The 21,779-nt window shown below is 47.3% G+C and overlaps 3 protein-coding genes across 7 annotated transcripts; 1 reads left to right on the forward strand and 2 right to left on the reverse strand.

Annotated features, from left to right (window-relative positions):
• Positions 1-165: 165 nt before the first annotated feature.
• LOC117147990 (CAD protein) lies at positions 166-13,740 on the forward strand. 3 transcript variants are annotated; one of them, XM_033315142.1, is made up of 8 exons: positions 166-437; positions 1,482-2,253; positions 2,307-5,558; positions 5,622-5,726; positions 10,230-10,369; positions 11,068-12,892; positions 12,969-13,352; positions 13,415-13,624. In XM_033315142.1, exons 2-8 carry the CDS (start codon positions 1,495-1,497, stop codon positions 13,622-13,624), a joined length of 6,675 nt encoding a protein of 2,224 aa, XP_033171033.1. In that variant the 5' UTR covers positions 166-437; positions 1,482-1,494. The 3 variants fall into 3 exon arrangements, with proteins under 3 accessions (XP_033171033.1, XP_033171032.1, XP_033171034.1); XM_033315141.1 differs by having other exon boundaries at positions 166-433; XM_033315143.1 differs by lacking the exon at positions 166-437 and having other exon boundaries at positions 1,495-2,253; positions 13,415-13,740.
• Positions 5,880-9,632, reverse strand: LOC117147991. The gene is made up of 2 exons (XM_033315144.1): positions 8,928-9,632; positions 5,880-8,822 (listed from the first exon to the last, which is right to left on the reverse strand). Exons 1-2 carry the CDS (start codon positions 9,542-9,544, stop codon positions 6,188-6,190), a joined length of 3,252 nt encoding a protein of 1,083 aa, XP_033171035.1. The 5' UTR covers positions 9,545-9,632; the 3' UTR covers positions 5,880-6,187.
• Positions 13,668-21,364, reverse strand: LOC117147992. Of its 3 annotated transcripts, XM_033315147.1 has the most exons (5): positions 20,793-21,364; positions 19,047-19,403; positions 15,013-15,091; positions 14,313-14,442; positions 13,668-14,238 (listed from the first exon to the last, which is right to left on the reverse strand). In XM_033315147.1, exons 3-5 carry the CDS (start codon positions 15,086-15,088, stop codon positions 14,055-14,057), a joined length of 390 nt encoding a protein of 129 aa, XP_033171038.1. In that variant the 5' UTR covers positions 15,089-15,091; positions 19,047-19,403; positions 20,793-21,364; the 3' UTR covers positions 13,668-14,054. The 3 variants fall into 3 exon arrangements, with proteins under 3 accessions (XP_033171038.1, XP_033171036.1, XP_033171037.1); XM_033315145.1 differs by lacking the exon at positions 19,047-19,403 and having other exon boundaries at positions 20,793-21,363; XM_033315146.1 differs by lacking the exons at positions 19,047-19,403; positions 20,793-21,364 and adding an exon at positions 17,729-17,822.
• Positions 21,365-21,779: the final 415 nt, after the last annotated feature.

The following is a 21,779-nucleotide window of genomic DNA, read 5'->3' on the forward strand; positions in this document are numbered from 1 at the left end:
ATGAAAACATGTCATCAAACTTTGCTCAGATTATTACTAATATCTTATCTTATTTGTAACAATTAATGAATAAGTAACGTTCCAGCCAAGTTCCCAACCCGCAATATTACTTCCAGCTTAGTTCCACACCGACGAGCTGAGCTCTTGCTGTGGCATTTTTTAGCACATAATGCACGAAGATTCCGATTCAACAAGGCGGTGAATTCAGTTGCTCGACTTTGATTTTCCAGACGTTAATTGGAGCCGATTTGCAAGCAAACACAGTTAAATGCTCAAATCAAACACATCGGAGCAGTGCGAAATTAACCAGCTCTAAAAGCGGTGTCGCAAAGTAAACAAATCAAGTTGTCAATCGAATTTTAGTCGAAACCAAAACGTGTTCACAACTACAAGTGCAGAAAAGAGAGAGCTTCGCTTGAAAGTACACGGAATCGTAAGTGAGTTGTAGTTGTAATGGGTGCAGATGGGAGAAGGATAACTTGATGGCGATATAAGTGCATCGTAGCTTAAGGATTCTCAATTGGTTATTCCTCAATTCCCTGCCCAAAGTCCAATTCAAAATCAAAGTCAATGTTATTGTTATTCTCATTTGCTGGCCGAACCGGTTTCCAATTGGAGCCAAACTTCTCACACGTGCTTACGCACACACAAAACGCACCCTCTCACACTCGCTCTTCCTCTTTCGGCTCCGCCGTTAGTCGTCGTGTAAACAAACCGTGAATGGCAATATCAAATGACAACAACAAAATGAATCGCCTGATAAGCAGTGTCCATTCCCAATCAGAACCGTGTTGTGCCCCGCGCAACATGTTGCCAGACAGGCAAATACACACATACAATTATCTATCGCGGCTTCCTATTCGAATCTTTGTATATTTTCTTGGGCCGGCAAACTGTGTGCGTGTGACTGTGTGTTTATAAACACATGTTGCTTTTGCGGCGTATTTGATATGTTGGTACCCTGCTATTGTAAAGTCTATGGGTGTACAAGACATTGATCAACTTAAAAAAAAATAGTACGTTTTGGTGCTTGGGATTAAAAGTAAAGGAAAAACTACCTACGGTTGGGAAAACTATAATATGATATTTGGATGTGCAGAAATATCCTTAAAGGAACATAAATTCAATAAGTATATGTATATATATTTTAATATATAAATCATATAATTAAAAATATTAATCATAAAGATTTTAATCGTAATTATTTGGAATTGCGTGCTTTCTGAACAAGATTACCTGTGGAATTATATTAAATTTTTTAAAATCGAGGGTATGCACGCGTTCTACATACGTATATGTAACTCATTAGGTAAAGTTCCCAGAATCGCCTAATATTGTTATCAGATTTTCGACTCGAATTTTGTGTCTACTTGCCTTCGTGGAGATATAATCTCTTAATTAATTAACTTTGCTCGTTTATTTAAGACAGTTTTCGAGTGAAAGGTACTAAAGAATACCCTATGGTTTCCAATCCTCCCCAGCAACTCGTCCAATATGGCCTCTGCGAACTGTTACCTCGCACTGGAGGATGGCACAGTGTTGCCCGGCTACTCCTTTGGCTACGTTCCCCCGGAGAATGAATCCGAAGTGGGTGTTGGTGGCGAGGTGGTCTTCCAAACGGGCATGGTTGGCTACACGGAGGCGCTCACGGATCGATCGTACAGTGGTCAGATCCTGGTGCTGACCTATCCACTGATCGGTAACTATGGGGTGCCAGCTCCAGATGAGGACGAGCACGGACTGCCGCTGCACTTCGAGTGGATGAAGGGCGTCGTCCAGGCCACCGCCTTGGTGGTGGGCGAGGTGGCTGAAGAGGCATTCCACTGGCGCAAATGGAAGACGCTGCCCGATTGGCTGCAGCAGCACAAGGTGCCCGGAATTCGAGACATCGATACTCGAGCCCTGACCAAAAAGCTGAGGGAGCAGGGAAGCATGCTAGGCAAGATTGTCTACGAGAAACCGCCGGTCGAAGGGCTGCCCAAGTCCAGTTTCGTGGATCCGAACGTCAGGAATTTGGCCAAGGAGTGCAGCGTTAAGGAGCGACAAGTGTACGGGAATCCCAATGGCAAGGGACCCCGGATCGCCATTCTGGACTGCGGACTGAAGCTTAACCAGCTGCGCTGCCTATTGCAACGTGGCGCCTCGGTGACCTTGCTCCCCTGGAGCGCTCGTCTCGAGGATGAGCAGTTCGACGCCCTCTTTCTGTCTAACGGACCTGGTAATCCGGAGAGCTGCGACCAGATCGTCCAACAGGTGCGTCACAATGGAATCATTTGTACCTTATGTACCTAATCTTTTGTTTCTAGGTGCGAAAAGTGATTGAGGAGGGTCAAAAGCCCGTCTTTGGTATCTGTTTGGGTCACCAGCTGCTGGCGAAGGCCATCGGCTGCTCCACGTACAAGATGAAGTACGGCAATCGAGGACACAATCTGCCCTGCCTGCACCGAGCAACTGGACGCTGCCTGATGACGTCGCAGAATCACGGATACGCGGTCGATTTGGAGCAGTTGCCCGACGGCTGGTCGGAGCTGTTTGTGAATGCCAACGACGGCACCAACGAGGGCATTGTCCATGCCAGCAAGCCCTACTTTTCGGTTCAGTTCCATCCGGAGCATAATGCTGGGCCGCAGGACACGGAGTTCCTGTTCGATGTCTTCATGGAGAGCATTCAACAGAAGGATCTGACCATTCCGCAGCTGATCGAGCAGCGACTGCGTCCGACTACGGTTGCCATAGATTCGGCTCCGGAGATGCCGCGCAAAGTCCTTATCCTGGGATCCGGTGGACTGTCCATTGGTCAGGCTGGCGAGTTTGACTACTCCGGCTCGCAGGCCATTAAAGCCATGAGGGAATCAAACATTCAGACAGTGCTCATTAATCCGAACATAGCCACCGTTCAGACCTCCAAGGGAATGGCCGACAAGTGCTACTTCCTTCCCCTAACACCTCACTATGTTGAGCAGGTGATCAAGTCGGAGCGTCCGAACGGAGTACTCCTCACCTTTGGCGGCCAGACCGCCCTCAATTGCGGCGTGCAGCTGGAGCGAGCCGGAGTGTTCTCCAAATACAATGTTCGCATTTTGGGCACACCCATCCAGTCGATCATCGAGACGGAGGATCGGAAGCTCTTTGCCGAGCGGGTGAACGAGATTGGCGAGCAGGTGGCGCCATCTGAGGCGGTGTACTCCGTTGCGCAGGCACTGGATGCGGCCAGTCGCTTGGGTTATCCGGTGATGGCTCGTGCTGCCTTCTCCCTGGGCGGACTGGGTTCCGGGTTCGCCAACAACGAGGAGGAGCTGCAGAGCCTGGCCCAACAGGCACTGGCCCACTCGAGCCAACTGATTGTGGACAAATCCCTGAAGGGTTGGAAGGAGGTGGAGTACGAGGTGGTGCGCGATGCCTACAACAACTGCATTACCGTGTGCAACATGGAGAACTTCGATCCGCTGGGCATCCACACGGGCGAGAGTATAGTGGTGGCCCCATCGCAGACCCTCTCGGATCGCGAGTACCAAATGCTCCGGAGCACCGCCCTGAAGGTGATCCGTCACTTTGGTGTCGTTGGCGAGTGCAACATCCAGTACGCCTTGTGTCCCCATTCGGAACAGTACTACATTATCGAGGTGAACGCCCGACTGTCGCGCAGCTCCGCGTTGGCCAGCAAGGCCACCGGCTATCCACTGGCCTATGTGGCCGCCAAGTTGGCTTTGGGATTGCCCCTGCCAGATATCAAGAACTCGGTGACGGGCAATACGACGGCCTGCTTTGAGCCATCCCTCGATTACTGTGTGGTCAAGATTCCACGCTGGGATTTGGCCAAATTCGTGCGGGTTAGCAAGCACATTGGCAGCTCGATGAAAAGTGTCGGTGAGGTGATGGCCATCGGTCGCAACTTCGAGGAAGCGTTCCAAAAAGCCTTGCGCATGGTGGACAGCGATGTGCTTGGCTTTGATCCGGATGTGGTTCCGCTTAACAAGGATCAGCTGGCCGAGCAGCTTTCGGAGCCGACAGATCGTCGTCCCTTCGTCATCGCCGCTGCTTTGCAATTGGGCATGAACCTTTTGGAACTGCATCAACTAACCAATATCGATTACTGGTTTCTGGAAAAGCTGCAAAGGATCATCTCTCTGCAGTCCCAGCTCACCCATAATGGCAGTCGAACCGATGCCGCTCTGCTGTTGAAGGCCAAGCGTTTCGGGTTTTCGGACAAGCAGATAGCTAAGTGCATCAAGAGCACGGAGCTGGCTGTTCGTCACCAGCGGCAGGAGTTCGGCATCCGCCCGCATGTCAAGCAAATCGACACGGTGGCCGGCGAATGGCCCGCCAGTACCAACTATCTGTACCATACATATAATGGGAGCGAGCACGATGTGGACTTCCCCGGCGGGCACACCATTGTGGTGGGCTCGGGCGTCTACCGTATCGGATCCTCCGTGGAGTTCGATTGGTGTGCCGTGGGCTGCCTGCGCGAACTGAGGAAGCTACAGCGACCCACCATCATGATTAACTACAATCCTGAAACGGTGTCCACCGACTACGATATGTGCGATCGCTTGTATTTCGAGGAGATTAGCTTCGAGGTGGTCATGGACATCTACGAGATGGAGAACAGCGAGGGCATCATTCTGTCCATGGGCGGCCAGTTGCCCAACAACATAGCCATGGATCTGCATCGCCAGCAGGCCAAGGTGTTGGGCACATCGCCGGAGTCCATCGACTGTGCCGAAAATCGTTTTAAGTTCTCGCGCATGCTGGACAGGAAGGGCATCTTGCAGCCGCGCTGGAAGGAGCTGACCAACCTTCAGTCGGCCATCGAATTTTGCGAGGAGGTTGGCTATCCCTGTCTGGTTAGGCCATCCTATGTGCTTTCCGGTGCGGCCATGAATGTGGCCTATTCCAACCAGGATCTGGAGACATATCTGAACGCCGCCTCCGAGGTGAGCCGCGAGCATCCGGTGGTCATCTCGAAGTTCCTCACCGAGGCCAAGGAGATCGATGTGGATGCAGTGGCAGCCGATGGACGCATCCTGTGCATGGCTGTTTCGGAGCACGTGGAGAATGCCGGAGTGCATTCGGGTGATGCCACGCTGGTCACCCCACCGCAGGATCTGAATGCGGAGACCCTTGAGGCCATCAAACGGATAACATGCGATCTGGCCAGCGTACTGGATGTCACCGGTCCCTTCAACATGCAACTGATTGCCAAGAACAACGAGCTGAAGGTCATCGAATGCAATGTCCGTGTGTCGCGATCCTTCCCCTTCGTCTCCAAGACGCTGGACCATGACTTTGTGGCCACGGCGACGCGTGCCATTGTGGGACTCGATGTGGAGCCACTGGATGTGCTCCATGGCGTCGGCAAGGTGGGCGTCAAGGTGCCCCAATTCAGTTTCTCGCGCCTCGCGGGCGCGGATGTCCAGCTGGGCGTCGAGATGGCCTCCACCGGTGAGGTTGCCTGTTTCGGAGACAACCGCTATGAGGCGTATCTGAAGGCTATGATGTCCACGGGCTTCCAGATACCCAAGAACGCCGTGCTCCTCTCCATTGGCAGTTTCAAGGTTTGTTGACCACTCCATTGATTACATATTGGTTACTCCATTGATAACTCCATTCCTCTGCAGCACAAGATGGAGCTGCTGCCTTCCATACGGGATCTGGCCAAGATGGGTTACAAGCTATACGCTTCCATGGGCACTGGCGACTTTTATGCCGAACACGGAGTTAATGTGAGTATATTTATGTCTAGAACATGATCATGTGTCATGACCATTGTGTGCTTATTGTGTTCATGCGACTTTAATCAAAATCCATTGGAGATGCGAGTCAACAAAGTTGAGTGGTTCCAGTGCTCATTTCCTACTATTTATTTTCCCTGACTTGGTTAACAAATTGCATGGTTGCGCCATGTTTATATTGCATTATTTATTTCCGATGACTTTGGTTAACAAATTCAATAACATTACTATCATAGAGAAATTACGTTGATTTCAAGATTAGTTAGTATGAAAATATATATGGCGCACATGGTATGGACAATATTTATGGCCCATAGCTATATATAATTCTATCTCTATCTCTAGCCCTTATCACAACTCGTTTATCTGGTATCAATATATCAATATATGTATCACTAATCGCCGGGATTAAGCAATTTGGCTACTATATGGTAGTATTATCTTTATTGTCACTAGTTGAATGCGCCCTTGAGCTTCTGTGCGTTGCGCTTGAGGATCTCCTTGATTTCATCCCGTTTGGCCTCTGATGGGGCCACTCTTTGGACCAGTTGCTCCGTTTTGCTGCCCAGCATTTGCACCGTATCCGTGTCGAGGGAGAGCCTCTGAAGGATTCCGTTCAGTGAGAGAAGTGATTCCTCCTTGCCTGTTTCCTCCGATTTTGATTCCATTTCCGTTTCCGGCTCTACGCTATCCACTTCAGGGGAATCTATTGGTTCTCTGTCCCTTTGGACTTTAGGTGCCCTTTCTATGCGACTTTTTATTTCCCGCAGCAACGCGCTCTTGTTCTCCTCCTCCTGTAGGGTTTCAGTGGCGTTCGCATCCTCCTGGTGGTGAGCTCTTAGAATCCCATTGAGCTGTTGGTTTTCCAAATGGGGCATATGCTTCTGCATGGCCAGCGGTTCTGGAGAGTGTATCTGCACGACATGCTCCTGGAACTTTATGGATTTCCTTGGCGCTGGCGGAGATTCAACCACCATGGGGGGACTGCCGCCGGATGTGATTGGTATATGCGATTCGCACATGCGTTCCATATCGCTGGCTGCGTTCTGTAGTTCCTGCACGAAGTGCTGTGCCTGCTGGGAGCAACCGAGGTGTTGATAGAGGCGGCACAATCTTTGGCCATGCTCCAGATAAAGCTGCGCATGTCCACGGTTGCCAAACCGAATGGCACGAGCCAACATGGCCAGCGAATGGTCCAGCAGAAGCTCGACCAGATTGCTCCTTCGCAGGATCTCCAAGCCGTTGTTAAGTTGCGGTTTCGCCGCTTCCTGGCTCTTGGAACTCTCCGGATTGGAGCGTGCCAATAACAATTGGCGATCTAGGGAGTCGAGCGAGCAGCGTCTTTGTTCCGTCTCCGAGATCTGAAATTGCTGAGTTGTCGCCCTTAAGAGCTGTGTCTTCCTGCGCAGCTTTCCTCTCGAGCGCTCCTGGTGCTGAGCCAATCCCAAGAGCCCCTTGGCATCGGTGATCTCCGTCCTCTCGGTTTTTTTCTTTTCTACCTGTTGCCCGGCATTGTTTTCATCACGGTTCTCCAGAGCGGGAAAGCCCTGACGTGGACGCGAGAACTTGCCACGTCCGTGCAGCTCCAGGTAATCCTGGCTAAAGAGATTCTCCAACAGTCGCTTATACTCCAGTTGCGGGTAGAATTCCGGCGCATGCTGAAGATTCCTCAGTGCCTGGATGACATGCAGCAGCGGTTGCTCCGCGATTCCAGCCATTATGCTGCGCAGCTTCATTAGCGTATCCTCTGGGACATGCTCGAAGAGATTCCGCCGCTCGATGAAGTAGTCGCTCAGGTGTTTCTTGGCCAAACAGGCGTCGAAGGAGCGAATGAACCGAACCAATCGCTCGCCCAGAAACTCCTCTGGCCAATCATTGCTGTGCTGCTCACACTGCCAAAACATATGGGCTCTCAGCTGCTCGAGCAAAGCTCCCGGTGATTGGTCACAGGATGTGGAGGATTCGTCCACAAAGGTTTTGACCAGCAGCTTCATTAGTTGGAACACCTTCAGTTGCATTGGCGTCAGGCAGTGCCGCTCGAGAAACTGCTCCGCCTGGGGAAAGACAATGCGCCACTCCAGTTCCCTAAAGGGATTTCTCGAGCGCTTTGGTGCATAGCCCACTGGTACGACATGGAAGCCCATGGATCGGATACGTTTCTTCATCTGCTCCGTCGGCCATTGGAACTGTTCGGCAGTATGGATGTTGGTCAAACGGGGACGAGCCCTCAGCCAGAACTCGAAGGCGCAATCCGGCCAGGAATTGGGCACATGAATGGCGGGCACCAGCTCCTCGCGAGCGGTATATACACTACAGCCGCGATACGAGCACGCGGCCAGCTGGGATTGGCTGATGCCCAATTGGTTGGCCAAGTGATGACGCAGCACCTCTCCAAAGTACAACATGAACTGTTGCGAACTGAGGTAGCACTGCTGCAGTTGCTCCACATGACACTGGCGAAGCACCTCCACCGTTTCATAGCCAGCCGGTGGATATTTGCGATGATCGGAACTCGCCTCATCCTTCTCGTCCTCGTCACTGCTGGAGGCGGCTGAGGATGACTCCTCGTCGTCGGTTTGCTCTAGCCAAGGAGGCAGACAGTTGGCCAAACGGCGAATGCAACTCTCCGGCAGGACATTCCTCTGAAAATTGAAATCCCGACCGAATCGCAGCTCCTCCAGCGATCGCGGAGTATTCAACCTGGCCAAGTAGACATAATCGTAGTCCCCCGAACTGTAGCCAGAGGATGGGGAGTTGGATGCGGAGGATCCCACATCCCCGTAAATGCATTCCTCATCGCTGCTGGCCGGCAAAGATAAGCTGGAGCTACTGGGCGTGCCCGCCTGCGGATGCGGCAATTGGTCGCGCAGCTTGAGGCGCACATAGCCCATCCATCTGGTCATCTCCATCAAGTTGACTAGCTCCGAGGGGCAGGGCGTGGTCCGGTAGTAGTCCGTCTCCAGGAGCACCTTGCACAGTGCCGCCACGGTGTCGTAGTTGGCATCGTGCGGTCGCGCCACGTCCACGTTCTCAAATACCACATAGGTCACGGGTTTCTGCAGCAGCTGTGGTGGACTCTTCGACGATCTGGAACCGGGTATAGATAAAAAGATCATAAAATGTTGGCAAAAAAGTATCGAAAAATCGAGAAAGTTTATATACACATGCACAAAGGATAAGGAGAAGACTTACGGCGGCTTGAAGAGCAGGTTCCTGGCGACAGCCGCATCGATGGCGCTACTTTGGAGCAGGCTGTGCTCGGCCAGCTTCTCGGCGGAGCAGTTGCGTCGCCTGTCCACGATTTGGGCATCGACCACGGCCATCTCGGCCTCGAAGTGCCCAAAGAACTGGACACCCATAAGCAATTGGTTCAGCAGGAAGGTGTGCAGCTCGCGGTCCAATTGGTGCAGGGTCCTCTGCTCCACGGTCCGCTGGAACTCCTCGCGCTGCTGCTCCAATGTTCTGGCATACAGGGCACTGACACATTCGGTGGCCGTGCTTCCATTGCTGCCGCCCAGTAGACGCAGTTGCAGGGCGAGATCAGGATGGCTTTTTCCGCTGATGTGTCGTCTGTGAATCGATCCACCACGACCGGAGAAAGGTCCTCCGGCACTGGCAGATCCAGATCCTGCGCCCCTCTTTCGGCGACGTTTACGCGCGTTGCGCTTTTGGAGCTTCTGCAGCTGGCGGAGATGCTTCTCCTCTTGGCGCCGCCGCCTCTGTAGGCGCTGGGCGGGAATGCCCGCCTGCAGGGCATTGGGCGTGGCACTGGAATCCACCTGCTCGGATCGCGACCAGGAGCAGCCCATACTCGACGGACGATCGCTGATTTGTGACTGAATTCCGGCTGATAAAGTGTGCAATCTGCGATCGGAGTTCACCAATTACCAATTACCTGCGATCTGCGATCTAGTAATGACACTGGCAATCGGAAAGATAAGAGCCGAACGACTCTTCCGGCCACCACCTCCTCCGGCCCAATTATCCATTATCAGCCAGTTCCTGGTGCTCCAATGAAAACGGAATTGATTTCCACTTCACTGTGCCGCACAAACAAAACTTAAGGAGGCGTCTAAGATAGATGGTCTTCAAAGAAGATATTATATAAAAAGTGATCTATACAATTCTTATCTTAAAATATTAACTTTTTAGTAGCTTTTTTTCTGATTGCACTCTTAGTTTAGTTGAATATTTCTTAATCACTTGTAATTTTTGTGCAAGATTGTACCTATTTGCACCACTGTGCCATTGCTATGGCCTGTTGCTCTATTGTCTTCGTTGTAGACATGAAAGATCCATAAATAATGGTATCTATATGGTGTACTCTGGGCAAACAGTTGATTGAAAGTGGAGTTGGTGGCGCGGATGACGATGACATGTGTGGCCTTGGTGATGATCGGTCGGTCACATTCTTTATATATAATAGATATACTATACCATTGTATATGATCTATGTGCGAGTATATATATGTATGTGTGCTTTTGCCCTTGCAGGTGGAATCTGTGCAGTGGACATTCGACAAGACGACTCCCGATGACATCAACGGTGAGCTGCGGCACCTGGCCGAGTTCCTGGCCAACAAGCAGTTCGACCTGGTCATCAACCTTCCGATGAGCGGCGGGGGTGCCAGGCGGTGAGTACGACTCGATGGTGACTCTTTTTAATGGCACCCAACATTAAGTTAATGCGCTAGATCGTTCTAGATTATATATACCACTAAGTTGGTGATCCATGGAACTTGAGCGAGGAGTCCGCAAGTGCAAATAGTATTTGCATTCTAATTGTGTTTACCTATATAAGATATATATAGCTGTATGTAGCTAACCTACTTAGATAAGTGTTCTGTTTTTAGTGGTATTAACGATTTAATGATTCAATATTCAAACAAATATTAGTCACAGGGATTTTTGGGCCTTGAACACAGTTTGCACAACAATTGGGCATATAATATTTTAAGTTATAAAAAGGGCTTGTCTTAATTCCATTTCTTATCTGACTCACACATCTTAAATGTTATTTATATTTTCTATAAAGCCCACTTAAGGTGCAAAGTACTTATAACTGAGTGCAAACTGATACACGAACGATATATTTTCAGTGTTTTTTATCTTTGCTTAGGTTATTTTCAGTGCAATCAAAATTGAAGACAATTCCGATCCTATAAAGTATATCTATTCTAAGCATCAGTCGTGTCCGTATGTCTGTTTGTCCGTATGTCAGTTTGTCCGTATCTTTTTACGCAAGCTATTCTCTTATTTTTAAAAATAGAGCAACATTCTTTCTTGAATTAAGAATCATCCAAGTAAATATGATTTCCTGATATTATTCCAGAGTCTCTTCGTTCATGACCCATGGCTACCGCACCCGTCGCCTGGCCGTGGACTACTCCATTCCGCTGGTGACCGATGTGAAGTGCACCAAGCTGCTGGTGGAATCGATGCGAATGAACGGTGGCAAGCCGCCAATGAAGACGCACACGGATTGTATGACCTCGCGTAGGATTGTTAAGCTGCCGGGCTTCATCGATGTGCATGTGCACTTGCGGGAGCCGGGCGCCACGCACAAAGAGGACTTCGCCAGTGGAACAGCAGCCGCTCTGGCTGGCGGAGTGACCCTCGTGTGCGCCATGCCCAACACGAATCCCTCGATCGTAGACAGAGAGACGTTCACCCAGTTCCAGGAGCTGGCCAAAGCGGGAGCTCGATGCGACTATGCCCTGTATGTGGGGGCCTCGGATGAGAATTGGGCGCAGGTCAACGAGCTGGCCAGTCACGCGTGTGGCCTTAAGATGTACTTGAACGACACTTTCGGCACCCTGAAACTGAGCGACATGACCAGCTGGCAGAGGCATCTCAGCCACTGGCCCAAGCGGTCTCCCATCGTTTGTCATGCGGAGAGGCAGAGCACAGCGGCTGTGATCATGCTGGCCCATCTCCTCGACCGTTCCGTGCACATATGCCACGTGGCGCGAAAGGAGGAGATCCAGTTGATCCGTGCCGCCAAGGAGAAGGGCGTCAAGGTGACCTGCGAGGTGTGCCCCCATCACTTGTTCCTCAGCACCAAGGATGTGGAGCGTTTGGGCCACGGAATGTCGGAGGTAAGGCCATTGCTCTGCTCGCCGGAGGATCAAGAGGCTCTGTGGGAGAATATTGATTACATCGATGTGTTTGCCACCGATCACGCGCCACACACGCTGGCCGAGAAACGTTCGGAGCGTCCACCGCCTGGATTTCCGGGCGTGGAGACCATTCTGCCGCTCCTCCTGCAGGCCGTTCACGAGGGTCGTTTGACGCTGGAGGACATCAAGAGGAAGTTCCATCGCAATCCGAAAATCATCTTCAACCTGCCCGATCAGGCGCAGACCTACGTGGAGGTGGATCTCGACGAGGAGTGGACCATAACGGGCAAGGAGATGAAGAGCAAGTCCGGCTGGACACCTTTCGAGGGCACCAAGGTCAAGGGCCGCGTCCACCGGGTGGTTCTCCGCGGCGAGGTGGCCTTCGTCGATGGCCAAGTGCTGGTGCAGCCCGGCTTCGGGCTGAATGTGCGCCCCAAACAGGTGCCATTGGTGTCGGAGGCGTCCCAGGATCTGCTGCCCAGCGACAACGATGCCAATGACACCTTTGCCCGCCTCCTCACCTCCGACGGACCCGGTGGAGGCGTACATGGAATATCGACCAAGGTGCACTTTGTGGACGGAGCCAACTTCCTGCGCCCCAACTCGCCATCCCCACGCGTCCGTCTCGATTCCGCCAGCAACACCACGTTGCGGGAGTACTTGCAGCGCACTGCCACCTCAAATCCGGTGGCCCACTCGCTGATGGGCAAGCACATCCTTGCTGTCGACATGTTCAACAAAGATCACCTCAACGACATCTTTAACCTGGCACAGCTGCTCAAGCTGCGGGGTACGAAGGATCGTCCAGTGGATGAGCTGCTGCCAGGCAAGATCATGGCCAGTGTGTTTTACGAGGTCAGCACGCGGACGCAGTGCAGCTTTGCAGCTGCCATGCTGCGTTTGGGAGGCCGAGTGATCAGCATGGACAACATCACGTCGTCGGTGAAGAAGGGCGAGAGCCTGGAGGACAGCATCAAGGTTGTGTCCAGCTATGCCGACGTCGTGGTGCTCCGTCATCCATCGCCCGGAGCTGTAGCGGTGAGTAGGAGTTCGTGGATCCGTCTTCGATATGCCATTAAATTCATTACCTTCTTAATTTGTTTATTTCCAACAGCGCGCAGCGACCTTCTCCCGAAAGCCGCTGATCAATGCCGGCGATGGCGTCGGTGAGCATCCCACGCAGGCGCTGCTGGACATCTTCACCATTCGCGAGGAGTTTGGCACTGTGAACGGGCTGACCATCACGATGGTGGGCGATTTGAAGAACGGACGCACCGTGCACTCGCTGGCCCGCCTGCTGACCCTGTACAATGTGAATCTGCAGTATGTGGCGCCGTCTAGCCTGCAGATGCCCCAGGAGGTTGTCCAGTTCGTCCACCAGCGCGGCGTCAAGCAGTTCTTTGCCGGCAGCCTAAAGGATGTGCTGCCCGACACGGATGTGCTCTACATGACTCGCATTCAGCGCGAGCGTTTTGATAACGTGGAAGATTACGAGAAGGTAATAAGGGTCTCCATTTACTTGATATACTACTTGCTCACACCCACTGGTTCCTTCTACAGTGCTGTGGCCATCTGGTGCTGACGCCCGAGCATATGATGCGTGCCAAGAAGCGTTCGATTGTTCTGCATCCCTTGCCGCGTCTGGACGAGATCAGCCGGGAGATCGACTCGGACCCGAGGGCCGCCTACTTCCGGCAGGCGGAGTACGGCATGTACATCCGCATGGCCTTGCTGGCCATGGTCGTTGGTGGACGCAATACGGCGCTATAGAGGATTTCCGCATGGAAGACCCACAATCTTTGACTCTCTACTATTTTTTTGTATACTATATTTTATACCACACATGTACGCAGCTGCATACGAATATATTGATCCATTTGGTTGAATTGTTTGTGTTTTTGTGGATGAACATATAGTGCTTGTCAATGAATCCAAAACGTGCACAAATCTCATCTTTCTCTGGAAAATGTGAAATAGCTTTACAGTTTTCCCTTTAATTCTAACAAATATATATTTTCACATATTTTATAGTATAGTAGTATAATATTTAACAAGCAAAAAAAAAAGGTGTCATATTTTATATAGATATAAGATGGTGATGGAAATCCTTAGGCTAAGTGTCAGTCTCAAACGTTTACAATAAACATCACGTGCCCATGTGCCGCTGGTTGGCGGTGGTGTTTGGTGCTTGGTGCTCCCACTAGTACCGCTCCACCACCACGGCTGTGGGTCGCCACTGGTCCTCCGTGCCCTGCTTGACCTTGTCCAAGGTCAGAGTGCTCTCAGCGAACGCTGCGTTCAAGTTACCGGCCAACTGGGGCTGATCCTGCGCCACACTGGTCATGGCCACCACATTGGCGGAGGAATTGCTCTTCCGGTTGTTGCTGCATTTTTTTAAACGACAAGAATCAGAATATTATATGCAATAATTCATATATATATGTGTGTATGCTGTTACCTCTTCTGCTTGCGACAAGATACCATGGACACAAGGACGGCCAGAATGATGATGGCCGCCAAAAGGCCGGACAATCCGGCCACCATGGTCATCATGCCGTGCGGCTCCCCATCGGAGGTCACCTTGGTAACTGCAAAACCGAGAGAAAGCCGCCGGTTAGTGAGCGAGTGAATGATGATTGATTGACTGACTACTGGAGGTGACGTGCTGCTCCAATTTGGCAGGTGTGAAATGTAAATTGACCCAAGGTCAACTGTAAAGCTAAAGCAAACTCTAAAAAATAAATATATATGTACATAGACATGACTTCGCCGCACTAAACGGCCTTAAATATGCATAAATATATTAATGAGTTTCGTAAAAGGCGATCCTCTATTGATATAAGGTTCATGAACGAGTACGAGTAAGTTCTAAAACGGAGTTTTCTAAATGCGGAAGATTTCAAATGCAATAGTATTTTAAAATATTAAGCCTTTTCCTTGTAGCTTAAGTACTAGTTATTTGTCAGAGTGCTTTGAACTTCAACTTGACGGCGATCTGAATGCAATCCGATCTGAGTCGATTTAAAATGCGTGGAACGGCGGGCAGCAGGTTTATTTAACTGCCGCTGGCAGGCAGGCCGACGCACTTCCTCAACTTTCTAAACCGGAAGGCAGCACCCTTCACCCCCCCTCGGGGAAACCCACTGGCCATTACTCACTGGAGTCCTCCACGACGAAGCGCTTGGTGTTGGGCGCGGAGTGCACGTAGCCGCCCAGCTCCATTTTCAGATCCATGTTCTGGAATGATTTATAAGTAAAATAAAGTAAAATATAAACAAAATAACGTCTCATTTTACAAATAAATAAATGAATATATATGTATGTTGCTATTATATTACGTTTAAAAGTAAATTAAATTCAAAGTGCTCATATATTTTTTTGAGTGCACAAGTTGGGTAAAAACAAGAGGAGGCCGTGAAACATCTGTGTAAATGCAGTTAGCTAACTGCAGTGATCAAACACTAATTGATCGAAGTACAGTGGAGCTTCGCTGCAAATGATCTTTGCGTTTGATAAATACAAAAAAATTGGTAGTTTATCATTTGTGTGGTCTATTCAGATCCAAAAAAAATCAAGATATTTATGCAATAAATTATGATTGTTTTATTACTTAAAACCGTTTGTGTATTTAAAAAGTTTTAATAATTGTAACTCTTGCAATTTCGAACTGATTTGATTGATTGAAAATGTTGAAAATATATATTTAGATTTCGAATTTTCTAAATTTTAAACTGTGCAGCTTGAATTTTCCAAATTGTCAACGCGGATTGGTTCGCTCCACGGAATGTCGACCGTACTGCCCCAGTTGCAGAAACCGCAGACGCATGCGCAGCGCGGCAGATGAAAAAGCGCAGAGTCCGCTCGACTTCTCGCTCGACTTCACCGCCTCGGCATCGAGCTTTGGTTGGCCAATAGCCGCCGCTGCCTCTGCTACCGCCGCTGCCACTGCTACCGCCGCTGCCTCTGCTGCCGCCGCTGCCTCTGCTACCGCCGCTGCCGCTGTCGACGCACTCAGTAATTGGCTGGTGCTGGAGGAGCTCGGCTAAGCGATGCGCGATGCGATGCGATGCCATGTCGCTTATCAGCAGAGGGCAATAAGTCTGCCCCCGAGTTGGGATGCCAGTGATTTATTTGGCCATAATTAATTTGATTTTATTGTTTACAGACAATGCTCGACGGCGCTGCTTTGAAAGCGATGTTCTTCGGTTAATTGTGAGTGACAACTCACTCACTCACTCACCAACTTTGCTGCGAAAAACAGTCTGACTTCCTCAGTAAGACACCCTATCGTATGGAATACAAATGTTCTCTTCCGGCATCCAAAACTTGATTTGGTTTATACAAATAGTGCGAATTCTTGAAACAAGGCCAAAATATGGTGGCTGGTCTAACACTTTCCCAATACACATATGTTAATATTCCATGTTTGTGTCGCAACTTGGCGAGGTTTCACTGTGGACGTTGATAAGACATCCATTCCAGCACTCAAAAGCTGTGCAAACACTTTGGAAATATACTCAAAAACTAGTTTCCCCTTAAATATTATTTATATCAAGTCAAGTGCGGAAGTAAACTGTACTATATAATATTCACAGAAACCAATTAAGATTTTCCAAGTAAATATATATTAGAAAGAAAACAGACCGTTACTGCTGATACTTCCTAAATTAGTTAGGAATTTTATCTGTCACGTTTGCCAATTAGGCGTTGGTTGTATCCACCAAAAAAAATAAAAAAAAAATGGAAGGAGAATCGTGTCTGGAAAAGTATCTGATATAAGATAGGCACTAAAACCCTTTTATGTGCCAGCAGAAGCTGCCAAATGGGGAATATCTCCAGTTGTCACCTATTATTCGGCAGCGATTGGGGGAGGAGGAGGGTGGTCCCAAAAGGTAATTTGATGGGTGTTCATGATTGGAATTTAAAGGCCCGTCTGATTAGCACAGAATGCTTGTTTTCTATGAGATCCCCCATCCGCCCATATGATTTGCATGCGAATCGAATAACTATCGAAAACTAAGCGATATAAAGTTAGCTGGAAATGCGAAAGGTACACCGAGAAAAAATGTGTGTAGGTACCAATAATGCTGGCATAAATACAACATCTTGTAGGGCTCTTAAATAAAAACTAAGACATTCATTCAACATTCAAACAAACAAGGATTCAAAACTATTTGTTGACAAATCAAGCTAGAATATAAGAAAGTATATAGTAAAGTAAGAAGATTTCATTTTAAATTCTATAACAATTATATACTTTCTTTTAATGCACAAAAAAGGCAAAAGCCGAAAAGGTTTTTAAAAAGTTAGTGTAAAGATATATTTTAGGGCTTTACTTTCGCATTTGCACTAATAATTTTAGACATTTTATTTTTAGTTGCTTATTCAACAAGTCTCCACTATTATTTAATTTTTTTTGTGAAATGGACCGGAAGGAATGGAATTGCATGCAAAGTCGCTGGAGAAATGCGAGCACGATTTTCAGCTGGTTTCATATTCGTATATATGTATGATCGCAATGTTCTACGATATATGTACAATAGTATATGATATAGTATGTGATATATGTAGTGTCGCGTCTTCTGTAGTTGTTTAGCCACCGCGCCATTAATAATTTAATTAATTTAATCATTTGTGGTGGCAACAATTTGCAATTTAATGGCACAAATTACGGCTCGCAAATGGCACACAGCGGCGAAATTTTCCAATTAAAATTCGGCAATCATCTAAATTTGCACATTAAAATGAATTCAGAATGATTATTGATTATCACTGATCTCGCAAATCTGCAGAACACAACAATCCCACTCGATATGAGATATATGTAGCATACTAAGTTATAAGATACATTGGCCAAGAACTAAGACCACTCACGTGCGATTTTTGTATCTTCAAGATGCACTACTCTAATCGTATTTATGCTCGTTGTATTCGTATTTCACTTTTAACTCTCAACTAATGCCGCCGACAATCGCCGTTCGACTAATGCGCTCGACGTAAAGCCCAAACGTAACTTTCGATTGCGCCAAAAGCGGCGGCTGCGACGCCGACTGCGCAGTCGCGAGAACGGCGAGAAAGGCGGCTTAACCCTATACAGGCCAAGCACCCATTTTTGGGCCAAGTTAGGATCATGAAAGTGGAACCAGTCATGTGGTTAGATGGATGAAGTAAGAGCATTCTAGCTGGCTTATGCAACAGAAAAACTGAACAAATTGCATTAGTTTTACGCAATTCGGTGTTTCCACATTTAAGTACGATTACCGGATTTGCTTAACACAAGTGGCTAAAACAATAATATGCATTAACTTCAATAAATGCACACGCGATTAGCTACAGACGTCCATCACTCATACGCACTGTTGGCCGCTCGAAGCGTGCTCGACTTAATTACCATTAATTAAAATGAATTGAATTGATTTGATTTGATTTTATTTATCACTTCTAGCGAATTTGAAATCTTCTTTTGAATTTAGAGAGAGTAGCTTTAACTCAAAACTAAAGGACTCAAAACACAGATATAACCATTTGACAAAAGGTTGGGTTATTTGATATATATCTGGGGTTAAAACGGGAGAAGACGTGATCTCCGTCAAGTTGAGCCGGGTCTGCTTTCCATACGATACGAAAATGATCTTAAATCTAATTAAAATGTAACGAACGCAATGGAATTGAAATTGAAATCGTTGTCAAATGAAAGCGATGCCAGCGCCTCAATGCCAGCGATCAAGTCAGTTACGAATAGAACGGCATTTGCAGTAGATCAAGGTGGGGGAAGATCGCCATCGTCATAGCTATTGTCATTGCCGAACCCCTGGGAACATGATTTATCGATTTGACGATACCAGATGGCTGATAAGCAGCATGGAGAACACGATCCCCAGGAATTCGAGGTACATGGCGCCTCCGAGAAACACTAAAGCACATGTACATACATGTATGTAAGGGCGCCTACAGCAGCGGCCAAGATGGTAGTACTGTCAAGCAGTTGAAGAGCTTAAGTGAAGACAACATTCTGGTATAATTTAAGAAAACTAAACGACTTACTTGAGGGCACTTCTCTACCCAATTGCTGGCATATTCCTACATATATCATAAATCTGACAAAGAAGTAATGGCCCAAATCAGTTTAGATCACATTATATTTCGCAGTTTAAAAAGGGTTTTTAATTTTTCTTCAAAACTGCTCGTTTACCTGCGCCCGCAATTGTTTGTGTGTCAGCACACCTCCGGCCACGCCCACTTCGCCAACAAGTGGGCGACAAGTGTTTTTTTTCGCAATGACGCAGATGGACAGACTGGGCAAACTGTTTTATTTGTTTTCTCCCACAAATTGGCAATCCAAAGTGGCTACCATTCCGGAATTTTCCGTTCCGGATGGGAAGACTCTTCCGCTTTGGATCCATCAGTGGAGTGTGTGAATCATCGATACTCGATACTCGATTCTCGATTGTTTCGATTAGCTAGAAGATGTGGTTTTCAGGAACTCGTTAGCCTATAAAAGCAAGGAGAGGCATCCTATCAGTAGAGATTCCATCTGTATAACTATTCCCTGAAAACATAAATAACAAATTGTTCGTATCAATATATTTAGTTTTCAATTAAAGAGCAATGACTAAGATTATTTGCGCCGCTCGAACATATATTTAGTAATTAAACTTATGAGTGCGCTGCTATGTTTTTCTCTAAAGATAAGATTTCGGCGAAATCTTGGATCGCCGATCATCGGGTCATCTAATCAGGAACTCAAACTCAAAGGATATCTACTCGGAACTGCAGTGTCATTCCAAAACTGGGGTTTCCCATCTGAGGCAGCATTGCAGAAGATATAGTACATTTCCATGTGATTTTGGACTTTCCAATCGACGGGCACTTGTTCACATTCTGTCAACTCATCTCCGGTGCGGGGCACGCAGTGAGTAGTACACTGAACGAAACTGGTTGGCATTGCAAAATAAAATTTCGATAATGCGTAATTTATGAGTGTAGCATTCTTTCGAATCCGTATTATTTGACAACTACCCACCTAATTATACACTTTTTTTTTGGTACTGTTATTTACTTATACTGAAGAAAATGGTTTCTAATGCACACAAGTTAAGGTGGGCCATTTATTTTCCGGCGATATGCGTTCGAGTGTACTTGACTTACAAACTTCCAAAAATCATGACAATAGCCAATGATAGTGACGTCGACGGGGCGGCAAACAAATTGCTATAAATAAATGGCAATCGCATACCACTTCTAGACCAGGATCGCATCGGATCGGATCGGTTAACTATGGACATGATGGGTATATATAATAGTCAATCAGCGTGCCAGACTGGCCAGGCACTTGGCCATTATCTCCTACTCACTTGGCTTGATTTTGGCCCAGATAGAGCGTTTTGTTTACGGCCCTTCATTGCGACTTTCGCCCCAAGAAATCGAACCTCCTGCAACTTGTTGTTGCCCCATGAATTTGCGTTTAATAAACAAAAAATAATAAAAAAAATATACTCTATTTCAAACATTTGTGCTGCTCGTACTTGTTGTTGTTGGTCCATCAACACCCACCACTCACAGTTGTGTTCGTCAAATTAAACTTTAAGTTGCGGGAAATATTTGCTATTTGCCAGCAAGTTGTTGCCAATTGACAGCTGCGTTTGGCTGTTAATGGGAAAAACGATTTGTTTGGCCAGCCAACAGTTTTTGAACTGTTTAAGTTCTGGGAAAAGCACTTTCATTCACTTTCAAAACGATCGTAACAGCACACTTTCTAACTCACTTCATAAGTTTTTGGAAATATTTAGCTCCTATTTTTTTATTCACTAATTTTTTTTTTTTCTTAAAATATATTGTCTATAAATCTGTTGATATTTGTTTAGGAATTTGCCTGTTTTAAAACATGTGATGTATGTACATATATATTGCTTTTGGCCACTTTTCCCATCATAAATACCGTTTTCTCAGATGATTTCAATTGTTTCCTGTTCTGTGTTTTCTCTCGCCAGATTTGATCTCTCGAAATGTGCTATATAGTATATAGAATGTCCGATATAATGTCCGATTTGGCGGCTGGAAATAACAGGCCGTTGACTAATGATTGCGATTTATTTAATTAAATGCCCCGTTGTTGTGTACGTTTATTTTTTTTATTTTTTTTTTAAGTCGATTTGGAGATTGTCAGGCGACCGAAATTAAACCGAGACCGAAATAAACAAATACAAAACTGAAAATGAAAATGAAACTGAAAATGCAACTGAATGCGAGAATTTGTCGCACTTTTGATTTGACTCAACAACAATCAGCGCACTGTGCCTATTTTTGGTTAATTTTTTTCTTTTTTTTCAGTCTTCACTTCTGCCGCAATTAATGGCAACAATTAACAATTTACAAGTGAGTTTTCTATTTTGCAGCGCGAATTATTTTTACATTCCTTGTTTGTTCGGATTTTCACGTAAACATTTGTAAATTTAACATATTTTTTGTTGTTTTCTTTCGTTGCTGCGACGTCAGACGCATTTGCCCCAATGAGAAAGGCAGACAGAGCTTTCCCATTTTCCGACCGATCGGCGGATATTATGTATATATATGTATATGCATAACTTTAACCACAGATGCCTATGTGTATATCTTATTCGTATTCTTGACTTTAAAAATAAACAAGAGAGCATAAAGAGATCTTTGTGTTCGTCGTTGTTTTTGGTCGGAAAAGCGGAAAAGCGGAAAATCGGGAAATGCCTCTCATTCCACATTTCCAATTGGAGGAAGTTGGACGGGCGATCGATTGTTTAACCAACTCACTCCAATGATTTATGCACGTGCAAAATTCGTGACGAAATTGGCAAATTCCTAATTGCAGATTGCAAAATTGCCGCTGAGGGGCGGGGGGAGGGGTGAGGGGTTTTGCAACGATTTATGCAAATTCTGAACGGTTTCACTTGTT

Source organism: Drosophila mauritiana, chromosome X, assembly GCF_004382145.1.
Source record: "Drosophila mauritiana strain mau12 chromosome X, ASM438214v1, whole genome shotgun sequence".
In the NCBI taxonomy this organism is placed as follows: domain Eukaryota; kingdom Metazoa; phylum Arthropoda; class Insecta; order Diptera; family Drosophilidae; genus Drosophila; species Drosophila mauritiana.

What these genes read in the sequence shown, in the direction of transcription:
- LOC117147991 (XM_033315144.1), bottom strand. Translation starts at nt 9,544, where the DNA reads ATGGGCTGCTCCTGGTCGCGATCCGAGCAGGTGGATTCCAGTGCCACG. An exon ending in AACCTGCTCTTCAAGCCGCC is followed by an intron (nt 8,823 to 8,927) that starts GTAAGTCTTCTC and finishes ACCCGGTTCCAG; the next exon opens with ATCGTCGAAGAGTCCACCAC.
- LOC117147992 (XM_033315147.1), bottom strand. Translation starts at nt 15,088, where the DNA reads ATGGATCTGAAAATGGAGCTGGGCGGCTACGTGCACTCCGCGCCCAAC. An exon ending in CTTCGTCGTGGAGGACTCCA is followed by an intron (nt 14,443 to 15,012) that starts GTGAGTAATGGC and finishes TCGGTTTTGCAG; the next exon opens with TTACCAAGGTGACCTCCGAT. An exon ending in TCTTGTCGCAAGCAGAAGAG is followed by an intron (nt 14,239 to 14,312) that starts GTAACAGCATAC and finishes AAAAAAATGCAG; the next exon opens with CAACAACCGGAAGAGCAATT.
- LOC117147990 (XM_033315142.1), top strand. Translation starts at nt 1,495, where the DNA reads ATGGCCTCTGCGAACTGTTACCTCGCACTGGAGGATGGCACAGTGTTG. An exon ending in AGCGGCGGGGGTGCCAGGCG is followed by an intron (nt 10,370 to 11,067) that starts GTGAGTACGACT and finishes ATATTATTCCAG; the next exon opens with AGTCTCTTCGTTCATGACCC. An exon ending in CATCGCCCGGAGCTGTAGCG is followed by an intron (nt 12,893 to 12,968) that starts GTGAGTAGGAGT and finishes TATTTCCAACAG; the next exon opens with CGCGCAGCGACCTTCTCCCG.